This window comes from Candoia aspera, chromosome 4, assembly GCF_035149785.1.
Source record: "Candoia aspera isolate rCanAsp1 chromosome 4, rCanAsp1.hap2, whole genome shotgun sequence".
NCBI lineage: Eukaryota > Metazoa > Chordata > Lepidosauria > Squamata > Boidae > Candoia > Candoia aspera.
This window is the reverse complement of record NC_086156.1, coordinates 112,698,481-112,720,989: the sequence shown is the minus strand read 5'-3', so window position 1 is coordinate 112,720,989 and position 22,509 is coordinate 112,698,481. Positions and strand designations below refer to the sequence as shown.

Here is a 22,509-nt window from a genome sequence, read left to right as displayed (position 1 = left end):
CACATCCAAGTCTGAAATTTGTAATATAAATCATTGGAAGCCTGTATAATGTTTCTTTATGGATTGGTTTTTAACACAGCAGCCATACTAATTACAAATATTGGGAGGTTTTTGGGTTGCCATTTTTATGGTCTTCTTATCTGTTTTTAACTTCCCAGAGTTAATTCATACTAAGACTCAAAAAACTTGCTCTCCTACACTTATTCCATGGACTGAGAAACAGAAATAAATGACATTGCATTTTCCAAACAATTCAGTTTGTTCTATATTAAGCGAAGCACATCGGTTCTCAACTCAGATGTGGCTTCATGGTGAGGGATGTAGTCTCTTGGGATATTAAACTTCCTTGAGGTCTTTTCAGTGAACTCTTAGGAAAATAAGAGTAAATGTAATGATGCCTCCGAAGTGAGACAAGGCCTGCAGACCCTTCCTTGGTTCCCCTCCCCCACTCCCACCTCACACATAGAGAAAGCCATTCAGTGTGACAACACTGCCCCCTGGTGTACAATGTGAGGAGGGGAGACAACCACTTAATTTTCCCAGGAGATTCTTGCCTTCAAAAATAGGAATTATGGCGAAGAGGAAATAAAGGATCTCCAGGAGATCTAAGCAGGTTTAGGGAGAAATCCAAAGCTGATCTTCCATTATATTATAGGAAATTGCTTTCGATGGGTTTCCTTCTGCGAGATTGTATTTTCTGGAGATCGGGGGGGGGGTCTTTTCTTTTCTCTTAAATCTCATAAATTTATAGAATGAATTAGTTAGGAAAAACCGTTTCGCTCATCTCATAGAAACCGTCCTTAAGGGGTGGCCATCCAGGTCCTGCCTGCAGACCTGCTACCAAAAGAGACTGCTCTACCTCCTCACGGCCCCTCCAGACTCCACCAATTGGACCTCGGACCGAACTCCTAAAAAAAAATAAAGGTGTTTCAATAAAGGTGTTTCAATAAATGTGAGCCTCTTTCATATTTCACAAAGAGGTTGCTACTCTGTGGGCAAGAGAGTAGTCATGGAGAGGCTGAGCAATTTAGCCTGCTGGAGAAAAAGGAACAACGGACCAGCACTCTTTTCACCTCAAATGTTTATTATAATTTCTATTTTATCCTCATGGAAGCTGCTGGAGAAGTATGGAAGTTCAAAGGCACAACCACAGGTATTATTTCAGTGATCGTCAGATACGGTATTGTGTGCAAGGGCTCCCAATACCAGGTACCATTACTAGTCTTTTCTAATTGTAGAGGCAGAGGTTCCCTTCATCTTCAATTCAAGAAGAGAATATCTTGTCAGGCTTCAAATTTCTTCCAGCAATCCAGAGGCTTGGCAGGGAGACTCTCCAGGCCTCCTCACGGCCCCTCCAGACTCCACCAACTGGACCTCTGCCTGGACACCTACAAAGAAAGGTGTTTCGGTAAAATCTCCTTTATACAAGAACAGCAAATTGAAGCAAATTCTATAGAGAGGTCAGAATTACCTCTGAGGACTACTAGTAAGGACACCAGGTTTAGCATCAGGATCATTTTTGCTCCTCCTAATGAACAAAGGGAAAATACAGGAAAGGATTCAGGAAAGTGCACAAACTTTGTGTTGGTGGGGGTAGCATGAAGGGGAAACTGTGGATCTCTTTTAAAGAGGAAATTGTGTCCTGATTTACATATTGCTAGGGATAAAAGAGCCCCTCAGGGCATTGGGGTATAGATTTCTTTGCACACAGCTTTCACATATGAATTTGAATGGATGGAAACATCTCAGGACAATCAAGCAAGACTTTTTTATTGTTATTATCAGTAGATAAGAAAAAGGAGAGGTTTAGATGAGAATAAGTAAAGCAAGATCTGACTAAATCTCATCTGTTGGGGAAAGCGTTTAAGGATAAGAAAAATAAAGCATGCACTGAAAATAATTTAAACCGCCCTGTTAGAGACTGAACAGGAAAAGAAGGCCATATCTGAGTCCAGGATCTTTGTTCCACAGTTCCTCCCTTGACCATGTTCTTTGAAGAACCCTAAAACAACGGAATGTAGACCAAGCCATAAGGAATTATTTGCAAGGCAGAGTGGAAGTGCACTTATATGTCCAAGTCACAAAATCAGAATCAAAGAAATCACAGGCAAATTAGAAATAGCTGGACCCTGTCGAGTCTTTTTTGTCTTCGTCCAGCAATCCAGAGGCTGGGCAGGAGAGGTGGAGGGACTCTCCAGGCCTTGTCACATCCGCTCCAGACATTACCAATTGGACCTCGGACTGAACTCCTCAAAAAAAATAAAGGTGTTTCAATAAACTCTCCTGTATTAAATAATTAAACCAGAAAGAAACTCTGTATAGAGTGAAGAATTACCTCTGCGGACTGCCAAAAAGGACACCAAGTTTAGCTACAAGCTCATTTCACGTCCCTTGAATGAATGGAGGGAAATTGACAGAAAGGGATTCAGGAGAGTGCAAGAACTTTGTGTTGGTGGGTGTAGCCTGGAATGGAAACCAGGGGGCTCCTTTAAAGAGGGAATTGAGTCTTGATTTCATATCGCTTCTGAGAAAAGAGCCCCTCAGTGCATCCACATAAAGATTTCTTTGCAAACACCTTTCACACATGATTTTGAATTGATGGAAATATGTAGGAGCAATCAAGCCAGACTTTATTATTACTATTGTTGTTATTGTTGTTGTTGCTGTTGTTGTTGTCAGTCCATACAGAAAAGAACAGGTTTTCATGTGAGTAAGGAAAGCAGGATCTCATAAAACCACAGTCTTTCAGTGAAGCATTTTAAGTTAAGAGAAGGTTCAATTAAAGCAGAAGCTGTCACTTGTCATGAGTGCCGTTGAGCTGAAGTCATCAGCGCAATGGCACACATGACAATAGCAAGGAAATAGGTGAAGGGGTGCAAGATAAGTAGCCATCAACCCACAACGACTAACGGCCAACAAACAATAACTAAACGGATCACGGAGCACACCCAAGCCATCAGCGCCAATACAACGGAGATCGCCCAGCTGACAGCAATCAGCAGAGGAATAGGAAACCTGATGATGGGCGATCCCGGAACCCCTCACCCACCGGCAGGGCAACGTATTGGACAAAGGGGGGTGACGTGACCGCGAGTGAGGGGGCGCTGACCGGCGCGGGGTATTTAAACCCCGCACCGGCGCGCTCCTGTCACTCTCAGCTTTTTTCTTCCAACGCTGTAACTGCGCTGTGAATAAATCAGAGCCTGATCCACGAACCAGTGTCTGAGTATTATTCAGAGGCAGGCAGCGCATGACATAAAGCTGAGAGTCATAAACTCAGCCTCGCCGAGCCCCACCGGACGACAACGAGCCGCGGGAGGAGTAGACGGCGAGAAGACCAGCAAGATGAGGCCGGAGCGGCGCGGGCAAGGAGGGCGAGGCGCGCGGCAAGAGACAGAGGAGGACCGACCAAGGCCAGAGGCACCGCGGACTCCCGGAGCCATGGACGCCCACCCCACCCGACCCGAGCCTCAGCTCCAACCCCAAGGGGAGATGGCGACGGAGGCAACCCGACCGCGGGAGGGAGCAGCACGACTTCCAAAACCAGCGGAGGACCCCGCGCCCCACATCGCACCCCAGCAACGGGCGTGGAGCGACAGCCCAACGGCGGTCAACACGGAGGAGGACGACGGAGACACCCAGCAGACGGCGGAGGAAGCGGACCCGCGGCAGAGGGACAAGGAACCCCGCCGGCAACCCACCCCCGAGGACGCGCCAACGGAACCGGCCCCAGCGGCGGCGCGGGCTGTGGACGAGGAGGCACGAGCTGAACTCGCGGCCATGCGGGCTCAACTGACGGAACTCCGGACCATGCTCCAGTCACTTATGCCCCCCGCGCCACCCAATGACGTCCCCGCACAGGCCCACACCCCGAGCTAAGCACCGAACCCCCACGGGCCAGCGGAGGGTCAGCAGACGGCACAGGCGGACGACACCACACACCGGGAAGCGAGAGGCGGGGCCGCACAAAACGCCCGGGCCCCAAAGGACTTCCCCATCTTCTTCGATGGGACCCCCACGAAACTCTCGTTTTTCGTCACGAACGCTAGGGAGTTCATGGGGAGGCACGGACACTCCTACGACTCCGAGGCCGACAAGATCACCGCCGTGGCGATCAAACTCCAAGACAGGGCGGCGGACTGGTACGTCCAACTGTACGAGTCCAGCTCCCCCGCCCTCGCCACCTTCCCTGCTTTCATCAATGAGATGAAAAACTACTTCGAAGACCCCCTAGCCAAAGTAAGGGCGAAAAGCGCACTCCAAAGACTTAAACAGGGCACACGCACAGTCCCTGACTACGCCCTGGAGTTCAAAGCCCTCGCGGGGAAGGTCAGCGACTGGTCCGAGACCACCCTGCTGGAAATGTTCAAAAGGGGGCTCAACCGCGACGTTCTCCAATGGGCCCTCTACCGCGACGACCCAGAAACGCTACACGGGTGGATCCACCTCGCGGGGAAAGCCGAACACGCGCACCGCACCTTCCTCATGACAACCACGGAAGACACAAACTATGCCGGAAAAAAGGTACCCGCACCACACGTGGGGATGGCCGGCCCCATATACCCAAAAAAGAAATTCAACCGAGAGCCCTGCGGGAGGTGTGGCAAATTAGGTCACAAGACGGTGGATTGCTTCGCCAACCGACCGCCGACCAGTGCGCCCAAACCCATCCCGAAAATTAGCCCCAAACCACCCAACCTGGGGCCGCCCCCTCACCGCCGAATGACCGTGGCCACAGCGACACCAGAGGAAGGCTGGGACGCTTACTGGGGGGAAGAGGATAACGCAGACCCCGAACAGCCGGCGGGAAAAGCTCCCCGCCTGCCCTGAAACGCGTGGCGAGGCAGGCGGTGGGACAGCAGCGCGGACCACCTCGACGGAACGACGAAAGCCCCGTAATAATGGCAGCAATCAAACTCTCTGCCGGCAACGGAGCCACCACGGCCGCGGCACTAGTGGACTCGGGGTGCTCAAAAAACCTCATCCACCCCGACCTAGTCGCCAAACTCGACCTCCGCTGCTTCCCCCTCCCCACGCCGCTGGCATTCCACCAGCTGGACGGCTCCACAGCGGGAGGGAAACCAGCCACGCTACAAACCGAGCCGGTCACCCTGCAAATGGGCACTCACACCGAGCGCACATCGTTCGTCGTCATGCACATCGGACGGCCCATTGCAGTCCTGGGGATGCCATGGCTCGCGACAAATAACCCGCGGATCAACTGGGAGACCCGCACCTTCACATTCGGCGACGGCGAGTATCGAGCACCAGTTCTAGCGGGCAGAACCAACCCCACGGTAGGACGAGCGGAGGCGACCACACAAGACAACGCCGCTACCACAGCAGACCTACCAGAACAATACGCCGACTTCTCCGAGGTCTTCGGAGAGGCAGAAGCTGACCAACTACCCCCCCACCGCAAGACGGATTGCCGGATCGACCTACTGCCCGACGTCCCCTTACCTAGACCAAAGATCTATTCGATGACCCCGAAGGAGATGGCAACCCTCCGGGAGTTCATCGATAAAAACCTAGACAGGGGATTCATAGAGCCAGCATGCTCACCGGTCGGAGCCCCCGTCTTATTCCGGGAGAAGAAAGACGGGACCCTACGGCTCTGCACCGACTACCGGGGCCTAAACGCGGCTTCCCTGTCCAACAAATACCCCTTACCCCTGGTGAAGGATATGCTCGCCCACCTGTCCACGGGCAAAGTCTTTTCCAAACTGGACCTTCGCGAGGCGTACTATCGCATCCGAATCAGGGAGGGGGACGAATGGAAGACGGCGTTCAACTGCCCCCTAGGTGCCTTCCAGTACAAAGTACTGCCCTTCGGACTCGCGGGGGCCCCTGGGGTGTTCATGCAGCTCATCAATGAGGTACTGCATGAACATCTGTTCAAAGGGGTCCTGGTCTACATCGACGACGTCCTTATTTACACAAAAACGCACGAGGAACATGTGACCCTAGTCAGGCAAGTCCTCGACAAGCTCAGAAGGGCGCAGCTCTATGCCAAGCCTACAAAGTGCGAGTTTCACAAAGAGCGCCTAGACTATCTGGGGTACCGAATCTCCGGGGACGGCATCGAAATGGACCCCGCAAAAGTCGAAGCGGTGCTAAACTGGGAGCGCCCCCGCAACAGACGCCAACTACAGAGCTTCCTCGGATTCGCGAATTTTTACAGGTCATTCGCCCGGGGGTTCGCAGAGATAGCCCTCCCCCTAACGGACCTCCTCAAAACCAAAGGGGTGGGGGACACCCGACGCGCCAAGAACCCAGGCACAGTGCTGAATTGGACTCCCGCGTGCCAGACCGCATTCAACAAGCTGAAAGCGCTGTTCACTACGGAGCCAATCCTCGCGCACCCGGACCCAGAACGGCCGTTCGTGGTCCAAGCCGACGCCTCAGACTTCTCCCTGGGAGCCATCCTGCTACAGAAAGACCCCACGGGACTCCTGAAACCATGCGCCTTCCTGTCAAGGAAGTTCTCCGAGACAGAAAGGCGATGGCACGTCTGGGAGAAAGAGGCTTTGCGGTGAAATCAGCGCTAGAGACATGGCGACACCTACTCGAGGGAGCCACCCAACCATTCGAGGTCTGGACTGACCACCGGAACCTCGAGGCCCTACGAACGCCTAGACGCCTTAGCCCAAAACAGGTCCGATGGGCCCAATTCTTCAGCCGCTTTAATTTCCAGCTGAAGTCTCCCAACTGCCCCAAGACGAAGAGCCTGCCCCAGACACCATTGGGACGGTCCTATCCGCCTCGCAACTGGGGATGGCCGTGACCACCCGAAGCGGCGCGCGGAGGCAGCTCGACTCTACGGCGCAGCCGACGGCGGGACAACCGGCGACCGGAAGAAGCCAACCGCAACTACCAGGGGGAATGCGCACGGACCTCGCCGCCGCCCTCAAAACCGACCCCTGGTTCCTGGCAAACCCCGACAAGGTAACGATGGCACAGGACCTGGCATGGGGGGAAGGCAGAATCTACGTCCCGGACTCGCAACGCCAGGCGATCTTGCATAGGTCACACGACGCCAAACAAGCGGGACACTTTGGGTTCCTCAAGACCCTACACCTAACACGGCGTCAATTCTGGTGGCCCGCGCTCAGGCGAGACGTAAAAACCTATGTAGCGTCCTGCCCAACGTGCGCTAGGGCCAAACGGGCACCAGGAAAACCCGCGGGGCTATTACAACGGGTGGCAGAACCCTCCCGCCCATGGGAGGAAATCTCTATGGATTTTATAGTGGACCTCCCACCCAGCCAGAAGAAAACGGCCATTTGGGTGGTGAAGGACTACTTCTCAAAGCAGGCCCACTTCATCCCCTGCACGTCGGTCCCATCCGCACAACAGCTAGCCAAACTCTTCCTCATCCACGTGTACAGGCTACACGGATGTCCCGCACGTGTGGTGACCGACAGGGGCACACAGTTCACCTCCAAATTCTGGCGGGCCTTCCTAAAGCTGACGGGGACCCAACAGGCCCTATCTACGGCTTGGCACCCCCAGACGGACGGAGCCACAGAGGTTCTTAATGCCACCTTGGAGCAATTCATACGATCATATACTAACTACCACCAAGACGACTGGGCTGAACTGCTCCCGTTCGCCGAAGTCGCATACAACAACGCCGTCCACACGAGCACGGGGAAAACTCCGTTTGAAGTAGTCTCGGGGCACGACTTCGTCCCCATACCGGAGCTACCTCAACCCCCGGAACCCTAGGTGGACGCTAGCGACTGGGGACGGAAGATCGCGGAAGCATGGCCAGTAATCACGGCGGCGCTGAAGGATGCACAGGCAGCCTACAAAGAGCAGGCCGACAAGCACCGGCGCCAACAACCGACGTTCCAAGCGGGGGATATGGCCTACCTATCCACCAAGTTCCTAAAGTCAACCCAACCCTCGAAAAAACTGGGGCCTAAGTACATCGGGCCGTTCCGAGTCACGCAAATAGTGAACCCGTTAGCAATACGCTTGGACCTGCCACACAACCTACGGAGACTCCACCCGGTGTTCCACACCAGCCTCCTGAAACCGGCAACCACCTCCCGATGGCACCCAAGCACGCCACAGCCCGCACCGGTGATGATCGACGGGCAACACCACTTCGAGATAAGGGACATTCTCGACTCCCGCAAGCAACGAGGAACTCTACACTATCTGGTCAGGTGGAAACACTTCCCCCACCCGGAATGGGTGGCGGCGCACAACGTTAACGCGCCTGACCTGACCAGAGCATTTCACCGGGCATACCCCGACAAACCACAACAAAGGTCAGCAAGCCAAACCCCCCCCCGCAGGCCCCCCCCGCCTCCCGTGCCCCAAGGGAAAGGGCCCCCCCAAGCCCGCGACTTGGGTGGACCTCCCCCCCCCGGGACTCACTCCCCCCGCCCCGGGCCCATGGGGTGGTGACAAGCGTTCGCCAGCACCCTCCCCCCGCCCCCCCGGCCGCGGGGGAGTGGCAAGCAAGTCAACAGGGCAACCTGGGGGCAACGCCCAGGAGATACAACAAAGGCGACGCACTTTAAATGAGGAAAAAGAAGGGCCCTACCTGGAGAGGATAAGCACCCGACCAGCCACGCCTCTCTCCTCGCCGAACTGAGCCAAACAAACAGGGTGTGGCTGGAGCATGCGCACGCCAGGACAGGACCCGAGCATGCGCACCATGGACACACCCTGGGAAGGCACGTGGTAGAGGGAGGAGCAAAGGGAGGGGCGACAACTACTCCGGCGGGAATTTTGAAAAAAAAAAAAAAAAGTGCCATTTTGACAGCTCCACGGAAAAAAAAAAAAAAAAAAAAAAACAGAAAAACGGGGGGGAACACTATTCGGAAAGGGGGCAGTATGTCATGAGTGCCGTTGAGCTGAAGTCATCAGCGCAATGGCACACATGACAATAGCAAGGAAATAGGTGAAGGGGTGCAAGATAAGTAGCCATCAACCCACAACGACTAACGGCCAACAAACAATAACTAAACGGATCACGGAGCACACCCAAGCCATCAGCGCCAATACAACGGAGATCGCCCAGCTGACAGCAATCAGCAGAGGAATAGGAAACCTGATGATGGGCGATCCCGGAACCCCTCACCCACCGGCAGGGCAACGTATTGGACAAAGGGGGGTGACGTGACCACGAGTGAGGGGGCGCTGACCGGCGCGGGGTATTTAAACCCCGCACCGGCGCGCTCCTGTCACTCTCAGCTTTTTTCTTCCAACGCTGTAACTGCGCTGTGAATAAATCAGAGCCTGATCCACGAACCAGTGTCTGAGTATTATTCAGAGGCAGGCAGCGCATGACATCACTGAATATACAGTCCTCAAGATAAAAGGCACTCAGTGCATTGACCTTCCACTTTTCCTTGAAGGTATATTACAGAGAGGAGAGGAGAGGAGAGGAGAGGAGAGGAGAGGAGAGGAGAGGAGAGGAGAATTGTCCCTTAATTAACAAATGTCTTTTGATAAAAGAATTATTGTTACTGTTAACTTTAGAGATTTCTCTGAAACTATTTTGAGATCATGAGGAAGTCCTTATAAGAGTCAGACAATAGAGGAAATAAAGCAAGTAAATGTTTTTGTGTTATTTCAAATGTTGAAAGTACAATCGACAAACACCCACCCAGAATTATTTAACAGTGACATTAAAGACAGGAGGGGATGGTGTAGATTATTTTAAAAAAACTCTGTGTGTTTGTGTCCTGTGTATGTTGTGTCCATGTGTTTGAGTGGTTTTTCATTAACTGTGGTCTGTGGATGAAACCCATCTTTATGTGATGCAGACCAAGCAATCCAGACTCATACGCATGCCAGAATGGTTGAATGTCCACATGTGACGATTGCCTTAATCCAAATAAAACTCTCAGACTCAGAATCTCAATTCAGGTTCTTGGTTTATTTAGAAAAGAGTGCAAACAGGTAAAAAGCTGAGAATGAGAAAAGCATGCCTAAACTCAAACTAAATAGCATCTTTGCAAACATGACCCCACCCCCTCACTCACAGACAGCCCTCCCCACATTCCCAGATGCTCCTAACGAGCTCTGCTGATCAACCGGCTAAAAGACCTTGACATTTAAGAGATAGCCGAAACACATTTCTCCTGGCACAATCCCGCACGTCTCCTGTACAAGGTTCCCAGCAGCACCCTCCCAGCCAGTACACGTATCAGCACCACGGCAAGACTCACAGTGCCCCCGAGTGTAAAACCATTGAAGATGAGGCAGAGGGCTTAATGACTTTCCCTGGAATTGACTTGAGAACCCCTGATCTACATGCCTTTGCTATTATAAGTATTATAACATGACCTCATTTAGGCTACCATGGGCATGATATCTTTATGCCTTATTTTTTAAGCCAATTAGTGGACAGCTAGGACCACTGAATTGGAGCAGAGCTTACACAGCGGAGGAGCTGTGCACAGAAAAAGAATTTTATCTATGCTAGCTTTAATGAGCATGTCAGAGGAACACAGGTTATTGATCTTAAACACTCAGCCCTCCCAAGCATAAACAATTACATGCTTAGACAGAGTAGGTTCAAAGTAAAGTAAAGGAATATCTTAATCATTTTATACAAGGTCCAGTTACATTTCCATTCAGAAAGGGTGAAATCTTTGTTTTTTTTTGTCTCCCCTAACTTAATTCACCATTAGCCCTATTGCTGCTAAGACCCGCATGTAGAAAGGGGAATTCCAGGCCTACCACATGACACCCAAAGAGATGGACCAGCTGTCATGAGTAAGGATGGCGAGCAGGGGGCTCCCATCCAGGCTGTAAAGCGCAGGCGTAGCACTGAGGAATTAGGTAGCCATTCCAAGAGACACAGATTGGGCCCACCTTAACCATTGGGGTATATATGTCTGGTTTTTTCCCACGCTTCTTCAGTTTGTTGGGATTTTCTGTTATGTGGCAGTAATAAAACACTAGAGACCTGTTCCTTGTCTCAGCGTGGTTCCTGGCTGTTAGGACACCAGCACACAGCAGTGCGCATAGCTCCCGGTCTTAAAGAAGGACGAAGAGAGAAAAGTGGAAGTGGGAGTGGAACAATCAGCTTCCTCTGAAACATGAAGAGAGGCATTATGGGTTGAACTCAATTTACATGCTAATGCACGTCCTAACGAGGAATGCTGGATTTGCTGGTATCTCCAACAATTTTGTGGCTTTGCCCCCCTTCCTCGGTGTCACACCACACCAAACTATTTGGGGTCTTAGAGCATCCTAATTTTATTACCTGGCTACATTGCTACGGCTAGCAGGGGAATATGGTTTGAAACATATTTAAAATTTCAAATACCTATATATGTGTTTGTTCATATGTCTGTGTTTGTGAGTGTGTGGGTATATGTATACAATATGTGTGTGTTTCCACATATGTGTGTGTGTGTGTGTGTGTATATATATATATATATATAGAGAGAGAGAGAGAGAGAGAGATAAATATATACACAGACACAGAAACAAATGTAAAGAAAGAGCGACAGGGTGGATCTGGGTCTCAAGAGAGAATAAATGAAGGTTGAACTGCAAAATCAATAAAAGAATTAAGAATTCTAATGAATGAATCCAATTTTGTATTTCTAGAGAATTTTTGAGAGCAGAACTAGTGAGCACTTTTCCTTTGACATCTTTCAGGAGTTTTTCTTTAATTTTATTTTGTTTTAACTATTCTTTTTTTTTTTTTTTTTGCTGATATTTTCTGCTTTCCTCCCATCCAAATGGAAAACAGCTCCCACAATGCCCAGGCCAAGATATCTTCTTACTTTCTCTTGGCACTCAGGCAGCTTTCTCAGGTTCCTCTCAAGCCTCCAGGGAAAATCCAGCCTTCTGGGGCTGAGCTGACTTGCAGAGCGGCTCTGAGGAAGGGAAGGTTTAAGCCAGGCTTCAGACTCACTTCCTCCCACTGTGTCTCTCGCACAGTAATAGACTGCCGAGTCCTCCGTCTTCAGGCTGTTCATTTGCAAATAGAGTTGGCTTTTGGAGTTGTCCCTGGAGATGGTGAAGCGTCCCTTCACTTTGTCCGAGTACCTAATATCACTTGAACCAGGGTTTATGATGGACACCCATTCCAGGCCTTTCCCTGGAGCTTGTCTCACCCAGTGCATCCAATGGCTGCTGAAGGAGAACCCAGAGGCTTGGCAGGAGAGACGGAGGGACTCTCCAGGCCTTCTCACATCCCCTCCAGACTCCAGCAACTGGGCTGCAGATTGGACACCTAAAATTAAAGTTATTTTAATGAGTTCTCCTCTATACAAGAATTAAGATGGAAAGGACCGGAATATGATAGAAACAATTACCTCTGAGGACTGCTAGGAAGGACACCAAGTTCAGCCACAGGATCATTATTGCTCCCTCGAATGAATGGAGGGGAATTGACAGGTGAGGGTTTGGGAGACTGCAGGAACTTTGTTTTGGTGGGGGTAGCCTGAAGAGAGACACCCTTTGGCTCCTTTAAAGGGGAAATTGTGGCCTGATTTACATATTGCTCAGCATAAAAGAGCCCCTCGGGGCTTTGAGGTATATATTTATTTCAACACACCTTTCACACGTGGGACATAGAAGAAAGGGCAGCTTTACACTGGAATATTTAAAGCTTATGACAGAAGCTCCTATTTTCAAGTAAGGGTTTTAAGGTGACAGAAAGAAGTCAGGCATTGAAATTTCCTTAAATAGCGACGTTAGAGCCCGGACATGGCAAGGATGGCAGATCGGAGATCAGGATGGTGGCTCCACAGTGGTTCCCTTGACTACGTTCTTTGGAAGACACCGAAAATAAGTGAATGCAGACCAAGCCATAAGGCCCAATTTGTAAGACACATTTGAATTTTACATAAACATCCAAGTCTCAAAGGTGGAATATAAATAACTGGAAGCCTGTAGAATGTTTCTTCTTCGTTTGGTTTTTAACTCAGCAGCCGTACTGATTACAAATACTGGGGGTTTTTTGGGTTGCCATTTTTATGTTCTTATGTGTTATTAGCTGCCCAGAGTTAATTCATACTAAGACTCATAAAATTCCCTTTCCTACACTTATTCCATGGACTGAAAAACACAAATAAATGACATTGCATTTTCCAAACAATTCAGTTTGTTCTATATTAAGTGAAGCACATCGGTTCTCAACTCAGATGTGGCTTCATGGTGAGGAATGTAATCTCTTGGGATGTTAAACTTTCTGGAGGTCTTTTCAGTGAACTCTTAGGAAAATAAGAGTAAATGTAATGATGCCCCTGAAGTGAGACAAAGCCTGTAGACCCTTCCTTTGTTCCCCTCCCCCTCCCCTCCCCCCCCACACACATATGCAAAGCCATTCCGTGTGGCAACACTGCCCCCTGGTGTACAATGTGAGGAGGGGAGACAACTACTTAATTTTCCCAGGAGATTCTTGCCTTCAAAAATAGGAATTATGGCGAAGAGGAAATAAAGGATCTCCAGGAGATCTAAGCAGGTTTAGGGAGAAATCCAAAGCTGATCTTCCATTATATTGTAGCAACACCGGAACGGGGAACATGACACCACACATCACAAAGTCAAAAATCGATTTATAACCAACATGCTCCCAAATGGCTGAGAAACATAATCTCTTTCCCTTCTCCAAATTGGATTGCAAGAGATATGTGAAAATTGAGGGACTATCTTCTATCCGCTCTTAATTACTTTTTTTCCCCCTTTGGTTAAAGAGGTAGTCTATCCATTCACAGAATATACATTTCTCTCAAACAAGTTTGCGAGTTTGGGCAAGCCCTTCTATGGATCAAGACAGACATCTTTAATTATCCGTACATGGGACAAAGGGCAGTGTTCCATTGCCTCTTCCAGACAGGAAACAAAAAGGCTAGCACATCTGAGTTGGGAAGTTCACTACCCTGTCGCTTTCTTGACCTTTTGTTTTTTGTTTGTTTGTGTTTTGGAAAAAGTCCGAGTATATTAAATGGTGATTACTCCTTGAGGACCGATTCGTGAGCCACAGTAGTTGTATCCACCCCACTCACAAATTCAGACTCAGATCACATTAGGATGACATACACTGTCTTGGCTGATTGAGAAATATAAATAACTCCCTTTGTATTCAGCCGAAAAATCAGTTTCTTCTGTATGTAAGAAATCAGCTCTGTTTTAAACTCAGACATGGCTTCATGTCTGAGGATTTAGTCTCTTGAGAAGTCAAATTATCCTGAGATTCTCTGAGGGAACCCTCGGAGCAAGTATCAGAAGATACAATCAACCTCAGAAATAAGATTATATTTGTGCCCACTTTTCTTATTTCCCTGCCCAAACCATCCCTCATGGCCACTGGGACTAAGTGTGCAAGTGCTACTCCCTTGTGGAAGTGATGAGGAAGAGAGGGCGTCATCAAACTCCCCAGGAAGATTCTTGTGTTCCAGGAGGGGAAGTGAACCTCAGAAAAAATGAAGGATCTCTAGGGGATTTAGAAGGTCTAGTAAGAAATCCAAAGCTGTTCTTCTCCTTCCTGATAGGAAATCCCTTTTGAAAAGTTACTCTATGACCGGTTGTATATTCTTTGGATGGGGGAATTCTTAGTTTTTCTCCTAAACTCAGGACAAGTCAGTGGTGCCATGGCTACTTCATGACTTGACTACTGCAACATGGTGTAGATGGGGCTGCCCTTGAACCTTACCCAGAAGCTTCAAATGGTCCGGAATGCAGCAGCACAGGCAGTGATAGGCTTGCATTTGTATACCTATGTACTATCTCTGCTTTGCCAGGTGCACTGGCTGCCCGTTGGATTCTGACAGCGATTCAAGGTGCCGTTCACTATCTACAGAGCCCTACGTGACATAAAGTCTGGTTACTTGAAGAACTGTCTGTCTCCCAGAGTGTCTGCCTGGGTGATCTGATCTGGAAGGGCTACCATGCTCAGGGTTCCTTCGATGAAAGAATGCCATTGATTGGGATCCCAGCAGTGCACTTCTTGATCACCACAGCTGCCCTCTGGAACTCGGTTTCCCCTGAGTTTCGAATGGCCCCCATCCTACTGGTGTTTGAAAGGTCCCTGAAGAACTGGCTTTTCACCCAGGTCCTTGGCAACTGTGATTGAAGCCCCTTGTTCTTGTTTTTCTTTGTTCCCATTTGGGAACAAGGCTCAGAACTGTCATCTCCTCTGAAGACACCCTTTCTACTTGCTCCATATTCAGAGGGATTATTGAGAATATTACCCTTTCTTATTTGCCATACATTAAATTACTATTGAGACAACTGTTTCTATCCTTTTAAGAACCTCTTTATCCCTCCTTCATTGCATGTAGGACCAGTGCTGTTTAATCTCTGCTTTAGCCTCATGGAAGCAGCAGAAGAAGGAGGCAAGTCACAGTTACAACCGCAGGTCTTACTTCAGCCATTGTCAGACCTTGTAGTGTGCTCTCTTTATGCCATTGCTCCCTCCTTCTGACTGTGGATGGACAGGTTCCCCACACCTTCAATTTAATTCATCCTCTATCCTCCCAACTCATTCCATTCCTTTCCTGGAGACTGTCTCACCCAGCTCATCTCATCGCTGCCTAAGGTGAAGCCTGAAGCTTGTCAGGAGAAACGGAGGGATTCTCCAGCTCTTTTTATATCCCCTCCAGATTCCACCTGCCTCAGCTCCATTTGGACATCTGGAAAGGAAATATTGAAATGCAGACTTTATCCATCTTGCTCCAGTCCATTAATTTCTACCATATAAGAGCCCTTTAGATTCCATCTCTGGATGGAAGAACCATTACCTTGGAAGGCTGCTAAAAGGGAAATGAGTTGGAGCAAAAGGATCATTTTCCTTTCTCAGTGTGTCAGAGAAGAAGTTCCAGGCAGCCTGGCTCTGGACCTGAAGCTACAGCTTGAGGAGGGAGGAGAAGGAGGTATATAAAGAGGAATTGTGTCAGTGCATTAACATACACTTCAGGATAAAAGAGAAGCAGAGCATCTTGGTAGATGGCCTTGGTAGACTGGACACATTGATGAATCCCTGCCTCTCTGGCAGATAATCCCTGAATATATGGAATGTGTATTGCACAGTTTACATCTTTAGAACAATTAATAATGCTTTGATTTCCTACGTGCTTCCAGGATATTGAATGATGATATCCCATTCCAGGATTTTATCTGAGTCCAGGCTCACCCCAATCACATTGCAAAGACTGTAGTTGAAATTGGAATGTTCAGGCCATATTAATAATTTTTATTTTCCCTCCAGCAAACTTTCTGATTCAACACCTATATGTCATGTTCCCGTTCCGATGTTTATGGTTCCTCGTAACGTTTCACATGTCATATCTGCAGTTGCGTGCCTGCCTGGCCACGCTGGTAAATTTCCTTTGTGCTGACTTGTGATCTTCTGGAATGTATGTTTGGGTTATCTCTGCTGTTCAAGGTTACTTTCTCAGGCCGATTCTAACGGTTGCTAGCATCTGGGGTGGGTGGTTGCTATGCTAGCCTGAGGGGAGGGTTCGCAATGGGAGCAAGGCTTTTTAAGTTTGCATTTGGCGCGCTTTTGCTCATTCTCAGCTTTCTTCGTACTTTGCATACTATTCATTCAATAAATTAGTTTTCTCTAGTAATTACTGATGAGACTCCTTTTATTGGAATAGGCAATCATTACATAAAGCTGAGAATCTTTAATATCAGTCTGCTAGCATCCATCCAGTTTCCTGTGAGGAGTTTAATTAGCATATACACAAAATAAATCCCTCTCTTACGGAAGTAGAGGAAACAAACTGCAGCAAAATGATTGCATTTATCTTTGTCCTTTCATTCCACCTGCTATGCTCTATTGTAGATGGCTGGAAAATGGACACAGAATCACAAAGGTTAATTTTAAAATGAATTAGATCTTGGTGAAATACATTGTATCCCCCAGTCAGATATACATTAGGTTCTCAAAAGCACTTTTTTCCTATCTGGAGACACTTATTCTTTTGTCCTAACAGGCAAGACAGATTGGGAGATTATGGGAGGTAAAAGTGTGTGGGAACTTCCGGGGAAGAGATGGTGAACAGATGACCACAATGGAATGAATAGTGGGCGTGTAGACCGACTCTTCATAATTCCTCTCTGGATAAGGAGACGACTTGAGATCACCCATATGTCCTCCAGACAGTGGCTCCTCATGAGGAGGCCACAACACAGCAGTCTCCAGCAGGTTTAGCCCTCTGGGAGAAAAGGGAATCACCATCATTTTGCTCAAGCCACAGATGGCACCTTTGAAAGGACACCCAGTGTTCCCTAGTGTAACAGTGGTGATCGTTACAGATGGTCTAAGGGTAAAGATGGATCTGAAATAAGAGTTTGGAATTAATTATCTGAACCTTCCCCATAGGAATTTTTTTTAAATTATTGTAAAATTTTCTCTTGTAGAGGGAGCTGTAATTGCATTGAGTTTTTCACCAAAAATGGTGGAAATGATCAGCCTCAGAAGTGTCATCCCCTCTGAATACACCCTTTCTACTGGCTGCATATTCAGGGGGATTTTGCAGACCATCAGTGCCCCCTAGTGGAAAACTGGAGAAGATGAGGCAGAAGGCTTAACCCTCCAAGGAGATGCCTGTATTCTAATCGGGGAAGGGAGGTAGGAAGAAGTTACTGAGCTCCAGAAGACCAAACCAGGTCCAGTGAGAGAGGTGGGGATAGAATCATGGCTTGTAAGAATTAGGGCTGTGTAATAATTACATTCTTACAGCAACAAATAGGGAGAAGAAAATGATTATTAAAATCAAGGAAAATAATGAAGACTTAGTTGATAATAAAAGAATCAAAAAACCATTTTATATATATTTTTTCACACTTATATGAAAAACAAGAAATTTCCTTAGATAAAATTGAGGTATATTTTAATAAGCAAAATCTCCCCAAACTCTCAGAAACTCAACAAGTAGTAATTAGCAGTCCAATATCAAATCAGGACATAATAGAAGCTATAAAGAAACTCAAAAGCGGAAAAACACCCGGACCTGATGGTATATCGGCAGGATACTACAAACACTATATAGAACAAATTATAAACCCATTTAGAGATTTATTGAATTTGATTATATATGGATCAAAAATACCAGAGACATGGACTGAAGATAATATAACACTTATGCCAAAGGAAGGGCAAGACCCAACTCTAACTGAAAATTATAGACCAGTATAATTGTTAAATAATGACAACAAAAAAAATACTTCAATATTAGCAGAAAGGTTAAAAACAATTCTACAAGGAATTATTGATCAAGATCAATGTGGTTTTCTGACAAAAAGACAATTGAAAGTTAATCTATGACCCGTGATTGACATTTTGGAATATGCACAACATCATAACACTTGCCAAATAGCTTCAATATTTTTAAATGCTGAAAAAGCATTTGACAATTTGAACTGGTGTTTTATGATTAAAGTTTTAGAGAAAATGGAATTTGGGAAATCATTTCTGAAAGGGAATGAAGCAACATACTGACAAAGAACTAAGATTATAGTGAATGACAACTTGAGAGATAATTGCAAAATAGAAAAAGGAACGAGACAGGGATGCCCCCATTCACCTCTCTAATTTATTCTAGTCCTAGAAGTCCTGAATAGAGATATAAGAGGGGATGGTCAAGTAAAAGGAGTAAAAATTTTAAAAAACAAATTTATGAATTAAAAGCATTTGAAGATGACCTAGTATTCATACTACAAAATCCCCATTCTATAGAATATTTTTTGAAGAAATTAAAGGAATTTGGAGTGGCAGGATTTAAGGTAATTAAACAAAAAGAAAAATGTTGAGTACAAACATGACTAAAAAACAACAAGAAATTTTAATAACTAAATCAGGTTTTAAAATAGAAAAAAAGATTAGATACTTAGGAGTAATGTTATCAACAAATAATAATATATTATTTCAAAAGTATTATGGGAAAATTTGGAAAGAAATAAAAATTGATATGGAAAGATGGGGAAAATTACAACGATCTTTGCTCGGAAAGATATCCGTCATCAAAATGAAAGTATTACGGAAGATGCTATTTCTTTTCCAAACATTACCATCTCTAATCAATGAAATAATATTTAAAGTATGGCAAAAAGATATCTCAAATTTTATTTGGCAAGGAAAAAAAGGGAATTCAATTTAAATTATTACCAGATGCTAAAGAAAGAGGACGGTTGGGGTTACCAGATCTTAAATTGTACTTTGAAGCTTGTTGCTTTCTTTGGATAAGAGAATGGTTAACGTCAGAAAATCCAAACCTTCTACAGCGAGAGGGAAATGAACTTAGATGTGGGTGGCTGCATCTATTTGAAATGAAAAAGTAAAAATTAACAAGGAATTGAGAAATTGTACTATTAGAAAAGTATTATTCAGGGATCGGGAGAATTATAACAGTAGATTATTAAAAAACATACCAATGTGGATATCACCACAAGAAGATTTGCAATAAGGGAAAGTTTAGATGATAAGTTAAAATCGTTAAGATATAAAGATATAATCAAATATGAACAAGATACACCTATGTTAAAAACAAGAGAAAAAATAGAAGAGAAGGACACCGGTGTCATTCGTTCACATATATGCAGTTAAATGAACGATTTAAATGAGATAAAAATTTATATAAATTTAAAAAAGAAAAAAACATTCAAAAAACAGTTATATATAAATAATGAAAATATTATGACAATGATGTAGAAAATATTATTACAATTAAATCAAGGAGATGAACAGGTCAAAGAGTGTATGATTAATTGGGCAAGAAATTTTGGATATAATATTTTATTAGAGAACTGGGGAAAAATGTGGTCAAAGGGATTAAAATTTACTTTGTGTTATCTTTTAAAGGAAAACTTGTATAAAATGATGTTCAGATGGAACCTAACCCCACAAAAATATGCAAAATTGTATAGAAACGTTTCTAATGTATGTTGTAAATGTTCACAAAGGGAAGGAACATTTTACAAATCACTTTGACTTCTCCCACTTGGAATGCGAGAAATGCATGAAAATGAAGGGACAATCTTCTATCATCCCTAAATTTGTATATAATTTTGGATAAAGGAGATACACTATCCATTCACATAATATGGATTTTTTCTAAAGAATTTTGAAATTGTGGGCAATTCCTTATAGGAGTCAAGACAGGCGTGTTGAATAATTCTTACCTAAGATATAGGGCAAGGTTACATTTTATAAAAAAAAAACGAGCATTCCCATGTGGAAGTTCTGGTGTTGATATTCATAAATCACTGATCAAAAACAACAAGGTGAGACCATAGGAGTTATTTCAATATTTTTTTCCATTTAACTTTCCTGTTGAGCAAAGAGGCTGAGCGATTCCAACCTTTCTGCCACCCGGAAGTTACTGGGGAGGACGGCAGGTGGGGAGGCAATTTTCCTGAACCACCTAGAATATGAACTTCACTGGAACTGACTTGAAACCCCTGATCTACATTCCTTTGCTAAACTAAGTATTATAACACAACCACAATTAGGCTACCCTTGGCCTGACGTTTTTAGGCCTTATTTTCTGACTTCTGCCCCCCTCCTTGGTGTCACTCCACACCAAACTCTGGCAGGCCTTGCAGCATCCTGAATTTATTGCTACATTGCGACTGCCAGCAGAGGAAAATGATTGTAAACGTATTTAAACTTTCAAATGCATATTTTTGTGTGTGTGTCTCTGTGTGTGTACATGTATGTAGTACATCTATGGATAGAGGGAGAGAGGATATATAGACACAGAAACAAATGCACCCAAAGAGGGAGAGGGGCAGATCTGCGTCTCAAGAAAGAGGGTTGCGTCTTCCATAAATGAGGGTTGAACTTCAAAACCAATAAAAGAATGAAGACTTTTAATTACTGAATCAATAACGTATGTCCTGATACTTTTTGAGAGCAGAACTTGACAACAATTTCCCTTCGCTGTCTTTCAGGAGGTCACTGAGATTGGCCATTTTATTCCTATTCAAATGGAAAACAGCTCCCAGAATGCCCAGGCCAAGATCAGCTCTTCCTCCCTCTTGGTACTCAGGCAGCTTTCTCAGGTCCCTCTCAAGTCTCCTGGGAAAATCCAGCCTTCTGGGGCTGAGCTGACTTGCAGAGCAGCTGTGACCAAGGGAAGGTTTTTGCCAGGCTTCAGACTCACTTCCTCTCACTGTGTCCCTCGCACAGTAATAGACTGCCGAGTCCTCTGGCTTCAGGCTGTTCATTTGCAGATAGAGTTGGCTTTTGGAGTTGTCCCTGGAGATGGTGAAGCGTCCCTTGACTTTGTCCGAGTAGTAAGTACTGGAACCAGAACCAGAGCTTATGTATGCCACCCATTCCAGCCCTTTTCCAGGGGCCTGTCTCACCCAGCCCATGTAGTAGCTGCTGAAGCTGAATCCGGAGCCTTGGCAGGTGAGATGGAGGGACTCTCCAGGCCTTCTCACGTCCCCTCCGGACTCCACCAACTGGGCCTCTGACAGGACACCTAAAATAAAATTTGTTTTAATGAGCTCTCCTTTATGCAAGAATTAAAATGGAAAGAACCTGAATAGGAGGGAAACAATTACCTCTGAGGACTGCCAGTAAGGAAACCAAATTGAGCCACAGGATCATTTTTGCTCCCCTTAAAGAATAGAGGGGACTTGACAGGAAAGGATTCAGGAGAGGGCACAAACTTTGTGTTGGTGGGTGTAGCCTGAAAAGAGACACCCTGGGGCTCCTTTAAAGGGGAAATTGTGGCCTGATTTACATATTGCTCAGCATAAAAGAGCTCGTCGGGGCTTTGAGGTATAGATTTAGTTCGACACACCTTTCACACATGGGACATAGATGAAAGGGCAGCTTTACACTGGAATAATTAAAGTCTCTGACAGATGCTCCTCAGTTAATGTATGGGTTTTAAGGCGACAGAAAGAAATCGGGCATTGAAATTTCCTCCAGTAGCCATGTTACAGTCCGCAAATAAAGAGGATGGCACATCGGAGTTCAAAATGGTTGCTCCACAGTTGTTCCCTTGACCATGTTCTTTGGAAGAAACCACAATTAAGTCAATGCAGACCAAGCCATAAGGCCCAATTAATAGGCCACAGATCAATTTTACATACACAACCAAGTCTCAAAGTTGGAATATAAATCGTTGGAAGCCTGTATAATGTTTCTTAATGGATTGGTTTTTAACTTTGCAGCCATACCAATTACAAATATTGCAAGGTTTTTGGGTTGCCATTTTTATGGTCTTCTTATCTGTTTTTAACTGCCCAGTGTTAATTCATACTAAGACTCAAAAAACCCGCTCTCCTACACTTATTCCATGGACTGAGAAACAGAAATAAATGACTTTTCATTTTCCAAACACTTCAGTTTGTTCTATATTTAGCAAAGCACATCTGTTCTCAACTCAGATGTGGCCTCATGGTGAGGAATGTAATCTCCTGGGATGTTAAATTTCTTTGAATTGCCTTCAGTGATCTCTCAGGAAAATCAGAGTAAAAGTAATGATGCCTCCGAAGTGAGACAAGCCTGTGGACCCTTCCTTTGTTCCCCTCCCCCACCCCCACCCCCACCCCACACAT

General features: G+C 46.2%; 1 protein-coding gene across 1 annotated transcript; it reads right to left on the bottom strand.

The window, feature by feature from the left end:
* Positions 1-11,870: 11,870 nt before the first annotated feature.
* LOC134497144 (uncharacterized) lies at positions 11,871-21,550 on the bottom strand (the record flags this gene model as incomplete). The annotated part of the gene is made up of 5 exons (XM_063302841.1): positions 21,505-21,550; positions 21,048-21,422; positions 14,817-14,889; positions 12,300-12,427; positions 11,871-12,217 (listed from the first exon to the last, which is right to left on the bottom strand). Coding segments are annotated over exons 1-5 (969 nt in total), but the record flags the coding sequence as incomplete, so codon positions are not given.
* Positions 21,551-22,509: the final 959 nt, after the last annotated feature.